This window comes from Oncorhynchus gorbuscha, linkage group LG20 (assembly GCF_021184085.1).
Source record: "Oncorhynchus gorbuscha isolate QuinsamMale2020 ecotype Even-year linkage group LG20, OgorEven_v1.0, whole genome shotgun sequence".
Lineage (NCBI taxonomy): Eukaryota > Metazoa > Chordata > Actinopteri > Salmoniformes > Salmonidae > Oncorhynchus > Oncorhynchus gorbuscha.
Window position 1 is genome coordinate 4,250,728 of NC_060192.1, and position 20,091 is coordinate 4,270,818.

At 40.4% G+C, this 20,091-nt stretch overlaps 2 protein-coding genes across 3 annotated transcripts; one reads left to right on the forward strand and one right to left on the reverse strand.

Annotated features, from left to right (window-relative positions):
- The first annotated feature begins 1,639 nt into the window (after positions 1 to 1,639).
- Positions 1,640 to 3,019, forward strand: cdc26 (cell division cycle 26 homolog). Its single transcript, XM_046317127.1, has 3 exons — positions 1,640 to 1,795; positions 2,196 to 2,309; positions 2,477 to 3,019. The coding sequence occupies exons 2-3, from the start codon at positions 2,229 to 2,231 to the stop codon at positions 2,660 to 2,662; spliced, it is 267 nt and encodes an 88-aa protein (XP_046173083.1). The 5' UTR covers positions 1,640 to 1,795; positions 2,196 to 2,228; the 3' UTR covers positions 2,663 to 3,019.
- Positions 3,020 to 16,591, reverse strand: slc31a1 (solute carrier family 31 member 1). 2 transcript variants are annotated; one of them, XM_046317126.1, is made up of 5 exons: positions 16,366 to 16,591; positions 6,368 to 6,497; positions 6,032 to 6,104; positions 5,709 to 5,877; positions 3,020 to 5,253 (listed from the first exon to the last, which is right to left on the reverse strand). In XM_046317126.1, exons 2-5 carry the CDS (start codon positions 6,482 to 6,484, stop codon positions 5,052 to 5,054), a joined length of 561 nt encoding a protein of 186 aa, XP_046173082.1. In that variant the 5' UTR covers positions 6,485 to 6,497; positions 16,366 to 16,591; the 3' UTR covers positions 3,020 to 5,051. The 2 variants fall into 2 exon arrangements, with proteins under 2 accessions (XP_046173082.1, XP_046173081.1); XM_046317125.1 differs by lacking the exon at positions 16,366 to 16,591 and adding an exon at positions 12,321 to 12,479.
- Positions 16,592 to 20,091: the final 3,500 nt, after the last annotated feature.

The window sequence follows — 20,091 nt, forward strand, 5'->3', positions numbered from 1 at the left end:
ACCAAACAAATTCTAATTGTTTGATTGTCTATTAAGTGTGAATAAAATTCAATATATATTGTAGGCTACACATGGGTTATTGTCAAACATTTCTACACTGGCAATCTGTGTCCTGGAAACCGGCCCTAAATGAGCAAGTCCCCCAGACACCAGTCGTGGGGTCAATACCAAGTGCATTTGACTGCTTGGCATATTGTTTACTCAGTAACTTATATGAACTGATCGTATTCGTATTGTTTACCCAGTATGTGAACTGTTGTACCTTAATAGTCTAATCCTTTTCTCTACAGTGAGTGTTTTGTCTTTCATGTGATTTAATCAAATTCTGTTCTTTACACACTTACTGACAAAAACATAAAGGTTGAGTATTAAAGAAATACACTGCATGCTGTAGTGATGCTGACATGCATCAATTACCATACAGTAAGAATCTTGATGTTGCACAATCACAAATAATAATGAGAAAGGTACAAGGGCATAAAGTAATGGCAAACAACAGAGCATATCCTATATGCTGCAAAAACACCTCTCATTCTAGTAGCCTATGCACTCACTACCTGGTCTTGTAAATGTTAGAAAGAGCTTGGGCTGGAATCTAATTTCTTTATCAGGATATTCATTCCTTGCACCATGTTGATTTATGTTAAGCCTTGTGTAGGAGAAGTGGAATTTTGACAGCATCCACTTCATCGGCAATAACAAAGACGAATGTCATGTCTGCCATTGTCACGTTTCCTAGAAACAGTTGAAGTTGTCAGACTTTTAGTTGGTTCATTCATAGACTTCTGTCCACAGTCATCTACTTTTGCACGCCCATTGAGTAGTTTATAAGCATTGGTGGAAAAAGTACCCAATTGTCATACTTGAGGAAAAGTAAAGATACCTTAATAGAAAATGACTCAAGTAGAAGTCATCCACTTAAATACTACTTGGGTGAAGGTCTAAACGTTTTTGGTTTTAAATATACTTAAAAATTGAAAGTAAAAGTATAAATAATTTCAAATTCCTTATATTTAGGAAACCAGACAGCACAATGTTGTTTTTTAAATTTATGGATAGCCAGAGGCATACTCCAACACAAAGCATTTGTGTTTAGTGAGTCCATCAGATCAGAGGCAGTAGAGGTGCCAGGGATGTTCTCTTGAGAACAGAGTGAATTGGACCATCTTCCTGTCCTGGTAAACATTCAACATGTAACTAGTAATTTTGGGTGTCAGTGAAAATGTATGGAGTAAAAAGTACATTATTTCCTTTAGGCATGTAGTGAAGTAAAAGTCACAGTTGTCAAAAATATGAATAGTAAAGTACTACTTAGGTACTTCACACCACTGGTTATAAGGTGATTTGTAAACCAGTCAGTCTTGACTCACCTTTAAAAGTCGGCTGCAATAGAGCTCGCCAGTTTGTAATCCGAAAATTAGTTACAAATGGTTCGTTCAGCCATTCAAATGACAAAAATGTATGGGGAAAGAATTCATAAAAGGTCATGTTAACTGACTGATATTAAGCCTGTGTTAACCGCAGACATTATTTTCGGCATTTATCCCAAAACCCTATTCTTTCCTATTCATTTTCGCCATATGAATGGATGAACGAACCAGACGTGACTCATTTCTGGGTTTTGGGAACACAAGATGGCGTCCTCTATGTCGAACAGGCCGATTGACTAATCAAGGGTCAAACACGCGGAAGCAAAGCACTGCTGAAAAACTACTTTACCCAGAAGCACTTTGTCAATTTATGGCGGATTCTACAGAGCGTGGCTAGCTACTATCCAAATAAACAACAACAAAATGTAAGTAAATATGAACGATTTGCCTGTTTCATTGGGTCTCAGAGACAAACTATTTACGTGGGAAACTCGCTATTTTGGTCTCCTTTGCCAAATTTGGTCCGTCACTGTAGTTTTAGCTCTTAGTTAGCCAGTTTGCTGTTTAGCTAGGAGTAGGACGTTGCAGAGATATGGGCGCAATTAATTTATTTGGCAGCCTAAATCAAATCAAATGTTATTTGTCACAGGCTTCGGAATCAACAGGTCTAGACTAAACAGTGACATTCATACTTACGTGTCCTTTTTCAACCATGCAGAGTTAACAATTACTCATTTTGTGTCATTTCATATACAGTACTATACGTGATTTAATGCTACCGTTACCCATTGCACTCAGCACTTGACTTATCACCTTTATCTTTAGCCAGCTATAATAGTACACGTTAGTGGGTAGAAGATGCTGCGCAGAAAGCCCACCCGTCTGGAGCTGAAGTTGGATGACACGGAGGAGTTTGAGAGTGTCAAGAAAGAGCTTGAGGTGAGTAGCCGCAACATCATGAATAATCTCTATAGTATTTGCAGGTATAAAATACTATCTTATTAGTGTATGAACAATGCAGTCCCTATTATCTTTGCAAGAAAAGCTTGATGATTAGCATAACTTTCGTGTGTCTAACTACCACCCACACTGGTTTCCTCTTTCAGAGTCGGAAGAAACAGCGAGATGAGGTGGATGTTGTTGGCGTGGCGATGTCGAGTGACATGGTGGGGGCCGGTGGTGGAACAGGGGATGGGAAGACACGGGAACAGATGATCAATGAGAGAATAGGCTACAAGCCCCATCCTAAACCCAACACCTTGCCATCACTCTTTGGAAACCTGCAATTTTAGGTTCCTAACGGACACAGAGACCGCTAAAATGGTTGGCCCCTCCAGCATTGATGTGTGGTTGGCACCATAACTGTGCTCTTGAAATGGTCAGGGGTATTTGTTTACCTGAGAAGTGTATCCCTACAAAAAAGTGTACTTTGAGGATCATATTGCATTCATAAGTCTAAAGTAATGTTGCTGCATTTACCTGAAAAGTTAGGACTTGCAATGCAAAGGGTGGCCTTTTGTACAATGTAATGTTTGATGAGGGGTCGTGTACAGTGGTTTCCCTCCTTTATTACAAACATCCAGACTTGGTAGCAACTGTGGGAAGATGGATTAACTGAATGGACTTTAACTAAATCAGTCATTACTTAATATGGTATGCTTGTACTTTTATTTGCCTTCGATGCCACATTAGGTCAAGGACAGGAGACTGCAACAGAATCTAACAAATACAGTTCTTGAATGCTACAATTTATTACTTGTGTTCTCTAGAAAGATTACAACACTATAAATATGTAAAACTATACAGACATGTTCACACCGATGCTGCGCTGGGGTGGTGGTCAGATTCCCACTTGCTTTTGGCCAATTTACTTCAATACTCCATTTGTACAGTAGACTAATATCCTCTTTATACATTGATCCCACATGGTAAAGCAGACACAGTTATATGTGCAAGTATATACTAATGTCCCTGGCTTTATTGTAATGTAATGAGAACACGTGGCTGTTAAATCCAGTTATAGCAACTAGAAATTTGATCCCCAAACCAGGCACAACAATGTCACTCAGGCAACTGATAAACATTTACTACAGTCATTTATCTCAAATAAAAAATTAAAAAAGTAAACCATTAAACTAAAAAGACATACCGAAAAGGGAAATATTTTCTCTTTTAGGTTCTACTTCATAGAAATCACCCTTCTGTCAAAGTATGTACTGCCTGTAGTGTGTGGCCTAAGCACCGATGGGTCACAGAGTAGTGCAGAAATCATGTGTAACTAGGCCAGTCTGAGAAAGCACTGGATCCAGCCTCCTACTTTCTCAGAGTTACCTGCTTGGGCTTGGGACCTGAGCACTTGCTCCAATAAGGACACTAGTATTCATGTTGTGTTGACATGTGCGACTTTAAGCCTATTGAATAAACACACCAAAAGTTACTCCCAAATTATAGTGGGGAATCCCACTTCATGAAGTGATAAAGTTAACCCTTTTTAGGTTGAGGTTTAGGGACCTCCTTATGTGCTCAGATTAGACCCAGTAATCTGTTCAACATTAATTAGTTTCTTGAAACAAGCAAATGAAAGATTTGGCCAGCAACAATTTATGGTAGTGAAGATTTAGAAAGGCAAGACACTTGAATTTAGATGTAAAATTATCTTTGTTGGAGGTGATACACGCAGCAGGTTTGTTTGACATGTACATTTCTATTTACATTGGCTTCTTAATGTGAAAGAGCCAATTGTTATTGTACATTTATGGGTCGGATCAAGCCTACTCTTAAGTGAAGAGTTATTTGTAAATACTGAGTTTTTAAAAATTAATAATCCAAAATTGAACATTGCATAGCAGTGTGTATCATGATGGTTTTAAGGGTTGTCATAATCACGTGACCAATACAAGGACAAACTTCTTTAAAATGGTGCTGGCACTTATCAGTAGACTATGGGTCCTGTCTACAGTTGGCCTAGGCTGTCACATGTTTTCCTCCTTTAAGGCAAAGGGTTTACTAAGGCTCAGTTATACAGCCAATCTCAAGTATGACCTTTGACCCCCCGTTGTGAGACACTGATTATGCATGACCCCCATCGGACAGTCAGATCAAATGCAGAGGACTTGGCTTCAGAATGCTTTAACTAGGGCCCAGCATTGTTCCCTGGTCAGGAGATACTATAGACCCTATTCATATAACTACTCCCTGCTTGTACCAGCACACTGTTCTTCAAGGAAAAGTGGTTGTAAATGTCGCAAATGCCCTGTATGAGCAGAAAACCCTCCGTCCGATGCTGTGAAGATGAACGTTCACCGATTGTTGCGCAATAATAAAAATACTGATTGAGAATGGCACGACTGGGGGGGGGGGGGGAGGGAGAGATTGAACGTTCATCTCCTTTGACAGAGACGTGGAGATTGAGACAGGAGGCGTAAGAATTTGGAATACAAACATCGCGTTACGGTGACATGGGTGTAGTCTTAAGAGCTACCAATAGGACAGACGGTCACAAATGTAAAAGCTCATGGTCATAATTCAGATTTACCATCAAGCTTTAGTGTGACAAAGTGAACTGTCCAAATGTGATACATGCAACAAAAAAAAACTGCATGTTGATGGGGATTGAAAGGAGAATGTGTGTGTGTGTGTGTGTGTGTGTGTGTGGTAGGATGAATAGACCAGATGGGGGTGTCAGTGACAGTGTTCGGTAATGTCAACAACCACAGCCTTTTTCCAGCTGAATAAGAAGTATCCCACCCCGGCCCCCGCTGCCACGGCGATACACAGGTAAGCGTTGTAGGTCATGAAGACCAACATAAGGAAGTAGCTGACCATCACCTGGATGATGTGTAACACCGTCTGCAGCAAGTGGGACAGACTCAGCATCCGCTGGCTGCAGGGGAGAGAGAGAAGGAAACAGAAATATTAAGAGAGTCATGTTTTCAATCAATTCATTCAAAGCACTCTGCAAGTCGGGTGTTAGTGGCTACTTAGGCATTTTTAAATTCCTGTTATGGCTACAACGTTCCCCACAAACAGTAAGGCAGGGCAGCAGGTAGCCTAGTGGTTCGAGCATTGAGCCAGTCTACAAGTGTGTCTCAGGGAGAGTTGGGATATGCAAAAAAACACATTTACAATTCACACATGCGTATTAATACACACGTGTACATGTGTGAAATGGGACAAATAAGCTTCAAAATGTCCTACTACAAGTTAATGTGGAGCCAGTAGCCCTTTTTGGCTGCCACGTCTAGAAGTCTCACATTTGGGGTATAAATCGGAACACTTCACTGCAATACTGTGTGTCCGTTTAGTGAGGAGGCCTGTTGCATATTTGGTCTCACTCACCCTACAGTCTTGTGTGTCTCCATGAGCATGGTACCGTCTGCTCCTGGGACAGGCATGGAGTTATAGCGTACGTTGACCTGGTTCCTCCTCAACAGGAACTCCCTGCTGATCTTCAGCCCCTCGTAGAGCACAGCCAGCAGGAAACAACCAATGCAGGCCCCTGCCATCTCTGAGAGGAGACATGATTGAGATGTTAATGTTGGTTAGATATTAAACTTATTTTTGGGGGTAATAATGAACCGGTAATGGCCATGGTCATAAAATACGTTTTGCACTACATTTCAAGGCTACAAATGCATCCTGGAAAACACACACTCTCTTACCTCCAGGTGTGTTGATGACAAGACCGGCAAACAGCAGCTCCACGTTTGTGTAGCCAAAGTAGAAGGTCATTTGCTTCAGAAGAGGAATAGAAAACAAATTGTGTCACACACCTACAGAGCCAAGGGGTTTACAGCGATTCAGCTCACACACAGCAGAGAGAAATGTCAAGCAGGCCATTTGAATTAAGAGAGTTTAAAACCATTCATCTTAAATCAGATTTGCAACTTTGGTGGTAGAAAGTGCAGTGACAGGGTGCCAAGCCTAAGTAAATCCCACACTGTAACAGAGAGAAATTAGTGTGTGATATTTTGTTTTTGAGTGCCAGGCCCACTCACCATCATCATCATCATTCCTCCTGCACTGTGTACTGCTCCATCCCCATGGGAGTCTGTCCCCGTGGGAGGAGCCATGGTGCCGTGGTCGTGGTGATCATGGTGCATGTTCATGTTCATCTCTACTGTAGGACTGCAAGAACCAGGAAATACAGAGACAAAATACACATCAGTCACATACATACATACACTCATTTGTCCACGACAGGTGGCTTTTGTGGTAGGTATTTGGCAGTGCCAAAAGGTGTTCAGAAAATGATTGTGAAGCCAAGACGGAAGCAGACATCAAGCCAAAAATAAACAAACAAACAAACCCCACCCCAAAATGTTCACTAAAAATAAATTAGGCACTGAGCATATTTAAGGTCTGCTGAGCCCAAACTTGAACGTAGTGAAAATTCTGTGCAACTTCCAACACACGTATACTGTGAACACTGAGGCTGTACCTGCTTTAAGTTACAGTTTTAACAAGTGGCCAAGTAGGCTACTGTGGCTATTTGATCATAATGTAGACTTACCAGAGTGGCCTACCACCAAAATAATGGAGAAAATGCATCCCATTACATTTTAACATGGAAATATCTGTTCTATCATCCAGCCTACAGTAGCAGCCAATGTGTGTTCAATGTAAGCCTATATTCCTTGAGATGTATGTAAAAAAAAAAAACATGCAAGGCTTGACATTAACCTGTTTATCCATTTGTCCAATAGACAAGGAGGTGACTGAAAATGTGTTGTTTGACACAAGAAAGCACTTTACAAAATAAAATGCATCATTACGCCCATTCCATTATTACAGAGAATCAGACAAATGATGCTACCTGCTGCCTATAGAGTACCAGAGTAGAAGTCATAATACCCATAAAACCGTGCAGTCAAACAAGGAAATGGGTCTAATCTTTTTTCCAACATTCATTTTTCCTATAGGGGATATTAGAAACACTTAAAATAAGGGCTGCGTTTCGTGTAGGCTTACCCTAGCGTGATGTTTTGATAACCATGCAAATCTCTCTAGGACAAGGTGATTTATATCAACATAGTTCCCTGTATTTATCCCACAAAATTGAAATGCCAATAAGCTGCTAATGTGGCTATAATAAAGAACTCCAAATGCCATGATCTGGATGCGACAGCCTGATTCGAGGCAAAGGTAGGAATCTCTGGATTAACTATGTAAAGTTAACTACATTTTGTAATTAATAAATTGGCAACATTTCTTTAACAGTACAATTCTGTGAACCGTCTTGTGCAAGTTTTAAATTGACACAATACCCATTAGCAAAGGTGTCAGCTAGAGATGACGTGCAGGAGCTTGTAGGGATTTGTAGTCTTGCATGATGTCTACTTTGATGCCAATTAGCATTTTCGGAAGTAAATATAGAATAATATATTGATAAAAGTCCACCATGTCCGAGGGAGATTTACATGGTTATCGAAACATCATGCCAGGGTAAGCCTACAGGAAACACAGCCCTTTATTTCAAGTCAAGTTCAATCTCGTGCTTCTCTCAGTGGGCTGATATTTCTTCTGCACAGTAGTCCCGGGGAGCTGCGCAGCACGCACACAGCTTAGAGGGAACACTGCCCCACCCTTATCAGCACAGTGTAGGATTCATGCTTATTATCGTCCAGGAAAAATGCATAGTGTGCAGGTGTAGGCCTGCACGTCAAATTTAGGTCCTCTCAAACCAAATTGTCCAGATTTGTAAGGACACCGGTCCGTGTTTGACTCTGTGAGCTTAAAGAGGGATGAAGTGGGTAATCACTCAGAATTAGAGTAGGTTGGTTCTTGACTTGGCACCATGCCACTAGCCTGAGGACAAGCCCCAGATCCTCTCTAATGCTCCTTGGTTAGCACCGATTAACAAGTTAGGACCATAATTAAAAAGAGTCAGTCAAAGACTCCAACGTACCCAGTGTTATTGCTATGGAGAGACGGTGATGGTGTGACTCAGCTGAGAGGTGTTTTAACCATGAACCTCAACCTACTGTACTGAACCCACTGGTGGCCGGGGTCTATTGTAAACGCTGATTGAAACGGTTTTCTTGGGCATCAAGTACGTGCAAAAGGAAGCACAGCACACAGACCATAAACGTTTATAGGTCAAGAGGACGATTACAGCGTTGCCATTTTGTAATCGAGTTATTGATAATGCAATTACAATAGTTAGGCTAATTATAGTTGCGTTTGTTGGATCTGAAGAGTGCCTAAATTGAGGAAAGAACAGACACATATTAGGCTACAGAACAACATGGTCCCAAGAACTGTGAAGCCAGTTTCGGACCAGTGTGTGCCAAGGCTATTTCATACACGGCTTCAGGTTAAATCTAAATCTAGTAGACAGGTCACCTTGAAAATCACCTTCACTCCCTACTTAAGAAAGAGAGCAATCATTCGAAGAGGAAGAATTAGCCACTTGAGTCGAGAGCGCCATCAGGACCCTTTACTAATCTAATGTCTAAAGGCCACATCTGTAAAAACTGCCTTTATAACACAATAAATGCCCACTTAAAATGGACAATGTCAATTAATTAGAGAAACACAAGAGATATGAAAAAGGTCTGGAACACCCAGAGGGGGAAACCAATGACATCAACGGACAAGGAACAACAGACATCGAGAATCTAAATGAAGACAAAAACCACATCTTTTAAACTGCTGGTTTCCAGTCAAAACATCTGTTGCCTCATATTGTTCTGCTCTGCTAGACTCGGTTACTACCACAGCGAGAAGTTGGCCATAACACAAACATACAGTGCCTTCAGACCCCCTGACTTTTCCACATTTTGTTACGTTACAGCTTTATTCTAAAACTGATTTTTTCAAAATGATTCTCAGCAATCTACACACAATACCCCATAATGACATCACAATACCCCATAATGACAAAGCGTAAAAATGTTTGCAGAAATGTTTGCAAATTTATTTTTAAAAACAGAAATACCTTATTTACATACACTACTGTTCAAAAGTTGGGGTCATTTAGAAATACCTTTGATTTTTGAAAAGCATTTTTTTTGCCCATTAAAATAACATAAAATTGATAAGAAATACAGTATAGACAATGTTGTAAATGACTATTGTAACTGGGAACGGCTGATTTTTAATGGAATATCTACATAGGCGTACAGAGGCCCATTATCAGCAACCATCACTCCTGTGTTCCATTGGCATGTTGTGTTAGCTTAACCAAGTTTATAATTTTAAAAGGCTAATTGATCATTTCAAAACCCTTTTGCAATTATGTTAGCACAGCTGAAAACTGTTGTCCTGATTAAAGAAGCAATAAAACTGGCCTTCTTTAGACTAGTTGAGTATCTGGAGCATCAGCATTTTTGGGTTCAATTACAGGCTCAAAATGACCAGAAACAAAGAACTTTCTTCTGAAACTCGTCAGTCTATTCTTGTTCTGAGAAATGAAGGCTATTCCATGCGAGAAATTGCCAAGAAACTGAAGATCTTATACAACGCGGTGTACTACTCCCTCCCAGAACAGGGCAATCTTTCTTTAACCAGAATAGAAAGAGTGGGAGGCCCCGGTGCACAACTGACCACGAGGACAAGTACATTGCAGTTCTAGTTTGAGAAACAGATGCCTCACAAGTCCTCAACTGGAAGCTTCATTAAATAGTACCCGCAAAACACCAGTCTCAACGTCAACAGTGAAGAGGCAACTCTGGGATGCTGGTCTTCTAGGCAGAGTTCCTCTGTTCAGTGTGTGTTCTTTTGCCCATCTTAATCTTTTCTTTTTATTGGCCAGTTTGAGATATGGCTTTTTCTTTACAACTCTGCTTCTCAAACTAGACACTAATGTACTTGTCCTCGTGCTCAGTTGTGCACCGGGACCTCCCGCTCCTAGGCAATTAAGGTCACAGTTATGAAAACTTAGGACCCTAAAGAGGCCTTTCAACTGACTCTGGAAAAACACCAAAAGAAAGATGCCCAGAGTCCCTGCTCATTTGCGTGAACGTGCCGGAGGCATGACGACTGCAGATGTGGCAGACCACATGTAACAACACCTGCACAGGATCGGTACATCTGAACATCACACCAGCGGGACAGGTACAGGATAGCAACAATAACCGCCCGAGTTACACCAGGCACGCACAATCCCTCCATCAGTGCTCAGACTGTCCGTAATAGGCTGAGAGGGGCTGGATTGAGGGTTTGTAAGCCTGTTGTAAGGCAGGTCCTCACCGGCAACAACATTGCCTATGGGCACAAACCCACCGTCGTTAGACCAGACAAGACTGGCAAAAAGTTTTCACTGACGAGTCGCGGTTTTGTCTCACCAGGTGTGACTGTCGGATTTGAGTTTATCGCCAAAGAAATGAGCGTTACACCGAGGCCTGTAATCTGGAGTGCGATCGATTTTGAGTTGGAGGGTCCGTCATGGTCTGGGGCGGTGTGTCACAGCATCGTCGCACTGGGCTTGTCATGGCAGGCAATCTCAATGCTATGCGTTACAGGGAAGACATCCTCCTCCCTCATGTGGTACCCTTCCTGCAGGCTCATCCTGACATGACCCTCCAGCATGACAATGCCACCAGCCATACTGCTCGTTCTGTGCATGATTTCCTGCAAGACAGGAATGTCAGTGTTCTGCCATGGCCAGCGAAGAGCCAGGATCTCAATCCCATTGAGCACATCTGGGAACTTGCAGGTGCCTTGGTGGAAGAGTGGGGTAACATCTCACAGCAAAAACTGGCAAATCTGGTGCAGTCCATGAGGAGGAGATGCACTGCAATACTTAATGCAGCTGGTGGCCACACCTGAAAGTGACTGTTACTTAGGTTTTGACCCCCCCTTTTGTTAAGGGACACATTATTCCATTTATGTTTGTCACATGTCTGTGGAACTTGTTCAGTTTATGTCTCAGTTGTTAAATCTTATGTTCATACAAACATTTACACATGTTAAGTTTGCTGAAAATAAACGCAGTTGACAGTGAGCGGACATTTGTTTTTTGCTGAGTTTATATGGAGGATACAACCATCCCAGCTCTGCAGATTTTGCTGCAAAGAGAATCATTAGATCATTTATTTTGGTACTGCCCATATGTAGCTTGTTTTTGGTTGCAGGTTCAGCAATGGCTGAAGAAAAAAAATCACAACATTTACTTAAATCTATCTTTGTAAATAGCACTGCTGGGTGACTTGAAAAGCCATGGTCAGTCGATCAATAATATAATAGTGCTTTTAGTAAAAGGTGTTCATCTTTCATTTAGAATCTGTGGAAATTTGAGAATTGAAAGGTTCAGAACTTTTGTGAAACAGCACAGCAGAAATAAGTCAAGACTGGATCGTTTTAGGGGTTCAGGGTGGCTGAAGGATGAAAAAAAATTAAGTGAACCAATATAAAATGTGCCGTGTCCGTAAAATGGATTTAGTATGTATAAGCTGGAAGTAGAAGCCTAAGTATAGTTGTCATTGGATTACTCCAATTGGGGGAGGGGAGGGTTAGGTAAAATAAATAAAAAATATATAAATGTTACAAAAATATTTTTGGGGGGATTGGAAATGAAGCCAAAAACGACATTGATAGAACCCTGCATTATCTGCCAAATTAAAGCTGATCTTAGCCCCTTCAATAAGAAACCATGATCACCATATAGATGTGACTCACATTAGAAACGACTGCTCTCAAAGTACTGTGGACAAAAGCCTAAACCCCACACATATATATATATATATATATATATATATATTCGCTTACTCGGGTTGAACTATACATAAAAACAGGAAACATATAATTAACAAAGTCCATGCTTTTCCCCCCAGAACAGTCAGACTGTTTGGAGCGTGCAGAAGTAAAACAGCTTAAATACATTTCATAACAAGGAACATGTATATTATTAAACGGTAGCCTGACCATTTATATGAAATAGTTTCATTCCAGATAAAATTGGGTGAGATTATAAAACTTACCCAAATGTCTCACCACATTACAACTTACCCAAATGTCTCTGTTACAGCCAAATCAATGACAAGATATTTGTCAATGTGTGTGTGTTCATGCAACCTATCAATGAGTACAGGTGTGTAGTCTGATCCTGTGTGTGCTCTCCTGCTTGAGTCTGGGAAAGTGACTGCGTGTTGTGCAATAAGCTGCTCACTCTCTCATGACTGCCCTCCTCATGTGACTGTTCATCTGCCTCTCATTTCCTCTGATCCAGCCAATCACATAGGTTTGCACCCCCCCCCCCTCCCTCCCCCCCAATGAGGATAAGAGACACTTTAAACCCATCCAAAACATACCCTACAAGTGCTGGACAAAACATAACATTAGCTGACGAAATAATGGGATGCCCACTCACTTATTTGTTTGCTGCTCAGGCAATATTTTATACTTCATAAAACTGTGCTTTGACCAGACAAACAGTCAGGACCAAACAGTGTCGGCTGTGTTCATCCGTGTTTGGTAAAACCCACATAAGCTAGCCGATACAGTAACACAAAAACACTTTCCTGATCAAAAGAATTGATCATAAACTGAATGCTGATGCATAGAACACAACTAAATGATGCCATTTCCTGTGCTTGGGTCCATGTACAGGGAAATGTTAATCATTAGACTTTATGGCGACCAATCGGAGACAACGATAAAGGAACATGGATTCAGCGAAGAGTACAATGGCTTTAGAAAGTATACACACCCCTCGACTTTTTCCAGATTTTGTCGTTTTACAAAGTGGGAATAAAATGTATTTAATTGACATTTTTGGTCAACGATCTACATAAAATACACTGTAATGTCAAAGTGGAAGAAAAATGCGAGGCATTGGAAAAACCTCCATGGTCTTTGTGGTTGAATCTGTGCTAGAAATTCACTACTGGATTGCGGGGCCTTACAGATAATTGTATGTGGGACAGATGGGGTATCGTTCAAAAATCACATTAACCACTATTATTGAACACCGAATGAGTCCATGCAACTTATGTGATTTGTTAACCAAATGTTTTACTCCTGAACTCCTGACAATATGGGGTATTGTGTTTCGATCAGTAACACAACACCTCAACTTTAAGCAATGTAACAACAAAATGTGGGAAAATACGTTTCTCTATTTTACCTTTATTTACCAAGGCAAGTCAGTTAAGAATAAATTCTTATTTTCAAAGACACCCTAGGAATAGTGGGTTAACTGCCATGTTCAGGGGCAGAATGACAGATTTGTACCTTGTCAGCTCGGAGATTTGATCTTGCAAACTTTCGCTTACTAGTCCAACGCTCTAACCACTAGGCTACCTGCAGCCAAATTGTTTCTGAAGGCACTGTACATGTAATGTACTTGCACCTTTAGTCTAAAAGGAGTTAGTGTGACTGTGATAGAACAGTCCGACCTCCAGCTTTGTGGAACATGATGTAAAAGTGCATGTCAAGTCAAGGCCGATGTAGGCCTATTATATGAAAGCCAAAGGCGCTGATAAAACGTATTCATAATAATCATCACCAATGATTAAAGTGACTGAAGCAATGATGAAATATTCAGTAAATAGCACAATGTACAAAATTACGGAACGGAAAAATAGCATCAACAACCACTGACCAACAAAACATTCCATGATTGTGCAACTCAAACATTGTGATTAGAGGTCAGAGGTGATGATTACTCAGTGAAGCCTACTATTTACTCAACAGTTTGTGTGTGTGTGTGTGTGTGTGTGTACTGTAGCTTTGTTCAGAGAGCGAGATTAACTTTCTTCAGCTCTTGCCTTTAGTAAAAGCTGCATCTTCAAGTTCAGTACCTTGATGGAACAAAGACGAGCTGAGTAGAGAAGACAATGTTCAAAACCATTCTGTGCCTGCGTCTGTCAATGTGGCAACATGCCATTTGGAAAGGCCTGCCTAACTCACTAATCACTTCAGTGGACAGTAAAGATAACCCTTGACCTGCAATTTGAAAGTGTGCAATTAAATCAGTCTTATCTAAATAAATACTGTACCACATCACCATCAATGACCCTAACGGGCCTCACATGATCATATAGATCTAAGCCTAATCCGTTTTACATTTAAAAGTACACCACCGACCTAATTTGCTACATAATTGCCAGACTTTAAAACATTCCTAATGAGTGCACAAGACTCACTACCTGATGCAAATACAGTACAATAAAAGGGTACACAGGCTAGCTAAGATTGTACAATGGCAAAGTTACTTTCCACCTTTTAAAACAAGATGGTACAGAACAATACAGGTTGAGGTACAATAACCAAAAGGTTTTCAATTCAAACTTCAAACTTGAATTTCTCCATTAGATTCAGATCACACTCTCATCAATCCATCTTTGATTTACAGGTGTTGTTTAAGCCTTGTTTTATTTTACCTGTCATGTTTGTGTTATCAATCCACTGCTTTCCATTCATGGAATGTTGTATGTGACTAGGGTTGGGCGGTCACCAGATTTGCATACCGTTCCTGTAACATCCCGGGGTATACTGTATTACTGGCAGTGGACACAAGGGGCGCTATTACTTTTCAAGTGTAAAAAAAAAAACGAATTTAGGCTGTAGGGATCTTGATCCAGGAGGGGATTGATTTTCTCTACTGTAACTATGACGCCATTTCAATCAATAACAAAGATCAAAACAATTACTAACAATCCACTTCAATTTTTAAGGTGGTCAGTTAAGCTTGGCAGAGGTCAGACAAGTTGTATTCAAATACACTTGGTCCCTGCTGCCTCCATCATCAACTAGCCTAAGTATAAGTCTGTCTGTAAAGTAAACCGGTTGTTGAGAATGAAAACCCGTAGCAGGCAACCACGGTTCAGTCATGTAGGAGTGATGCCAAAGGGAAGGAGGGCCAACTATAGCAGCATAGCTGGAGGACAGCCTGGCCCATTGGATACTGTCACTGTCCTCCTGATACATAAAGACAATTGGGCACTGTTTCACTCATAAACATTCCTCCCATTCACATATCTGAGAGTAAATGAAAATATAACAAAGTCAGTTAACTATGAGTGACCCGGTTATTCCCAGAGCAGTTGAACTGAAAGCAAAATCCAAAATATGGGTAAAGCAGATCTTTAAAACAGCATCTAAGTCACATAGATTTTTTGTGCATTGGGGTTCAAGTCTTGTGGCAGAGTTTGCCGTGGCTGTTGAGTGCCACTCAATAGCAGACTTCCCACAATAAGATCAGTGAGCACCGACCATTTGAGAGACAGAAGTTCCAAACATTTCTTGTGGTTGACCATTTTTTGAATGTACTTTTGAATCGACATAAATAATGACCACCAGGTCATGGAACTTTCTGGCTCTAGAGGCTTACTTTTAAAAAATCTGTTATAAAGGGGATAACTGTGACAGGTAGTGTGTTCAAAGCTGTAATTGGCTGTGAAAAGAGTATAAAAGCACCGAGGTACAATTGGTTCTGTTTCAGCATCATCATCAATGCTCAACACAATGCTCTGAAAAGGCTGCAATTGAAATAGCTTGAAAAAAAACTATTATTTTGCAAAATTTGTAGTTTAATTTCTAGTTGTGGAATAAGTATGACATTGGAATAGGGAATATTGCATGTTTGTGCTTTATGACAAGTTAATGAGCATGACAATGTGATAGATATTGATAGCTTACTTGTTTCGCAATATGAGAGTACGATGCAAAAGAGCAAAGTAAAACCTTGAGGTAGTGGAGAGAGACTAAGATCAATGAGTGTTTGGCAACAAAGTAGAATTTTGTGTACTGTAGCAAATACAAAAGCCAAGTGTTTCTCGACAATAACTGACCGTCTGAATAGTAGAATAATATAGTCAAAGGCTATAATAAATCTAGCTGTATGGGGGTTGTCTTTAAAAATGCACATTTGTTTGAAATTGTGAGATGGCTCAAGTTGCATAATACCAAAAAAACGACTTTGCTAACTAATGAACTAGATAGTCGAGGTACTTGCTATAGCCAACTAGCTTATCTAGTAGCTACAGAGGTCAAACAAGTCCAAAAGAACGATACAGTGTAACTTAGACTAGGAAAGCACGCGCACGCTTACCTCACAATATAGATAACACGGTGGCAGCAACGTCGACAGTACAGCACGTTTAGAAACGCTGTGGTTCTAGCGTGATTTTCTTGGGCCAAGATAACTCACAACCTAATCATTAACTATGAGCTTTCAAATGAACTTTCAGACTCCCGTTTATACTACTGGCAAAACGCCGAAAGCACAGCAAGCCTGACATTTGACAATGCAGGAAAATGTTGACGTAGCACGGATGTTTTCATGTAGTAGCTCATCAGGCGACCCGTTCAGGGTAGGCACTTCCGTCGCTACATGGCAGCCCGTAAACCTACATAACGCCTTATAACATCCCTGTGTGTATTTTACATTTACTGTTGCCCTCAAAATACCACCGAATGTAATTTTTTATTCACAGATATTCTCAGAAAATGTATGTATTTTCGCGGTGGTCTCTTCACTGGCTGGGTTGGATGGCAACCTGGTCTCAGAGTATTTCGTATTATTCTGTATGTAAATCCGAGACACCCCATTTAGTCTGATGTGTTACGTTTCATATGGCATGTATTAATTTGTCCATCAATAATTTCAATAATCAATAATTTCGTATGATTATATTACGAATTTGCTTAACATAATATGTTACGAATTTGCAAAACATGTAATATGTTACAAACTCTAGCTGTCTGGCTAACGTTAGGGGAAGGGTTAGCTAACATAATACGTAGTTGCAAAGTAGGTAAGTGGTTGAAAATCTGCTAATTAGCTAAAAAGCTTAAGTTGTCCAGAAAGAGATACGAATTTACAATCGTTGGGTTGCTAGTCGTTTGCATTGTACACCCACTCAGTTTTTTCCTCACGTAACCCTCTGTTTTATGAAATGCAACATATTATACTATTTTCCAATCCGGATTTACTTTTACTATGTTACGTCTAGTCTAGAGACCAGGCTGTGTCACTCCACATTTTAAATGACCTAATTTGAACAAATATATATGATGAGAATAATTTCAAGTACTAATATTAGTACCGTTGGCCTACTGTTTGATGAAACAAGCGTTCTTAAACCAGAGACATAACATTGTGAGACTTCCGGGAATGCCTGCGAAACAGACCAAGCAGACAGATCAGGTCTGGGATTGAGAAGTACATGTGCGCGTTTTAGTGATAAACCGACTGTAGACGTAAATCAACGAGTAAAGTCAGGGAGGTATATATTTATGCACTGACAGTTTGCTATCTGACAACTTCTGTTTTTTTCTTCTATGAAACGTTAAATGTCATACATGGAATTCGCCTTTGTTATTGCCGATGAAGTGGATGCCATTGAAATTCCACTTCTCCTACACGAAGCTGAACATGAACACCCATGTCAAAGGCATGAATATCTTAACAAGGAAATTAGATACCAGTCCAAACTCTAACATTCACACGAGTTGTTTTGTATGTTTGTGATGAGAGGTGTTTTCGCAGGATATGGGATTGTTTGCCATTACTTCTTGCCCTTGTACTTTCCTCATTATTTGTAATTGTGCAACATGGAATTGTAACCGTCCACAAATATTCTTAAGGTAGGTAATTGATCGCATTTCAGCATCACTACAGCCGGCAGTAATTTTTTTACCTTCATCTAGCTTTTGTCAGTAACCATGTAAAGAACAGAATTAGATTAAATTACAAGTACAAAACACTCACTGTACAGATAAGGATTAGACTATACATGTACATTTGGTCACATAAATGACTGGTTAAACAATATGAAAAGGATTAGACTACATGTACTATATGTCAGTTCACATAATTTACGTTGTAAACAATATGCCAAGCAGTCAGATGCACTTGGTATTGACCCCACGACTGGTGTCTGGGGTACTTGCTCATTAAGGGCCGGTTTCCCAGACACAGATTAAGCCCCTAAAATGAAGCCTTTAAAATATTGTGCAGTGGTACAAACGGAAGTACACAGAGACTCCAATTAGCTAGTTGAAAAGCGAAGCACATGTGAGTCATGTATGAAAAATGCAGGCTAAACATCTGGCAAAACGCATATGCATCGACCCCGATGACGTTTCAGTGATTTAGCTAGCCAACTCTGACATGACATCACCTACAAGCATTATTGGAGATTTCTATTGAAGCAGTTTCTTTGATTCAATTTTTACTTGATTTCTGCCTGTCTTCATCCTGTACTGTCTTTGTTAGAACTACATATTGGGCCAAACGCTACGCCACAACCTCAGACATTAGATTCTTCTCTGCGTTTGAGTCTGGATCGGGGAGTACCTCCCCAAGAATGCAAACACATTCTAACCGTTCTGATTGGTCCCTGAAACCAATGGTTTTGTCCAGAACACATGTGGGTAAAGCAGAGTTTTGAAAATGTGTCATTGGCTTTGATACTCTGATTGATTAGAGATGATCCAATCGCTGATGACTGTTTTGTACAACACCCCCCCCTTTTTGACATCACCACAAATGACTTAAATAATGGCAGTCTCACTGACATATGTAAGAAACAGAGCAGTAGAATAATTCAGTTTGAGTCGTTAGGTAAGTTGTAGTGACCTCTGCAGGAACAATTTGTGTACTTGAATAGTTGAGAACAACATTGACATGTAAACCTCAGCAGGGGCAGATATTGAGTTTGCCTAGATGTACATAACACATGGTTTTATCTATAAGAAGTGACAGATAAGGCTGCAGGTGTTCTGCTTTATTTGGTCCGTTCCAGTATTGGGCTGCTGAACCATAGCCTGGAAGAAGCAGCCTTATCACTGCATTCACCATTCTATTTCAGTGAACACAGCAATCAGAGGGGTATCGTACGAAGCAAGCTAGATCTACTCAGCTTCAGATTCCAGCTCTGGCTTCCTTCGTACTACGACGGTTGATATTGCTAATCCACCTGCCACTAACTCTACCAGGCTTGTAACTGCACGTGCATGTCACGTGGCTAGTCGAAAGCCGAGGCATGTTCATACGAGACAATGGTGAAACATCAACCCATGGGCGATGAAGCACCACATTTTAATTTGTGCCCAAATGAAATGAGGCTATGGTGTGAAATAGGCTTTTTACAAGTGCTGTCTTTATTTTATCGTTAATGCTGCCTTTGCACAAGCACATTTCTCAATCCTATATATTTTTTTACATTAAATCATACAAGTGTTACATTGCGTGAAGTTTAAGATGCATTCTGTCACTATTTACCAAAAAAACATTTGTTTAAATCTGTAGTTCTCAAATGAAGGGGATGAAGAAAATCTTTGCAAGAGGCAGGGAATAGTCAAACGTGTGGCTCAGTCATTTAAAGGTAAGTGGAGTTGGTCAATACCTGATTGAAGTTGACATTTCGAATGGTTAAGGATTAAGGTAAGGATGTCCAAAGGATTCTGGATCACACTGACCAGGTGGAGCAGGTTAGTTATGAAATTTACCTGGCTAAAAGGTGAGTCACTTTCGTATTACCGGCTATCCCGAGTTGACGAAAATGACCTCGCTAACGCCTCAAACAAGCTTCATAGGCGACGCTTCTGGCTGGTTCCACAACACGGAACTTGGATGGAGAAATCTCACAACCTTACACTAATTCTACATGAGCTGTAACCTAGGAAACAAATAGCCCGTAAGGTAGCCTGAGGAAATATACTGAACAAAAATATAAATACAACATGGAAAGTGTTGGTCCCATGTTTCATGAGCTGAAATAAGATGTATGCCTGATGAAGACCTAGGGGTGGAAACGTTATCACCTGGGAG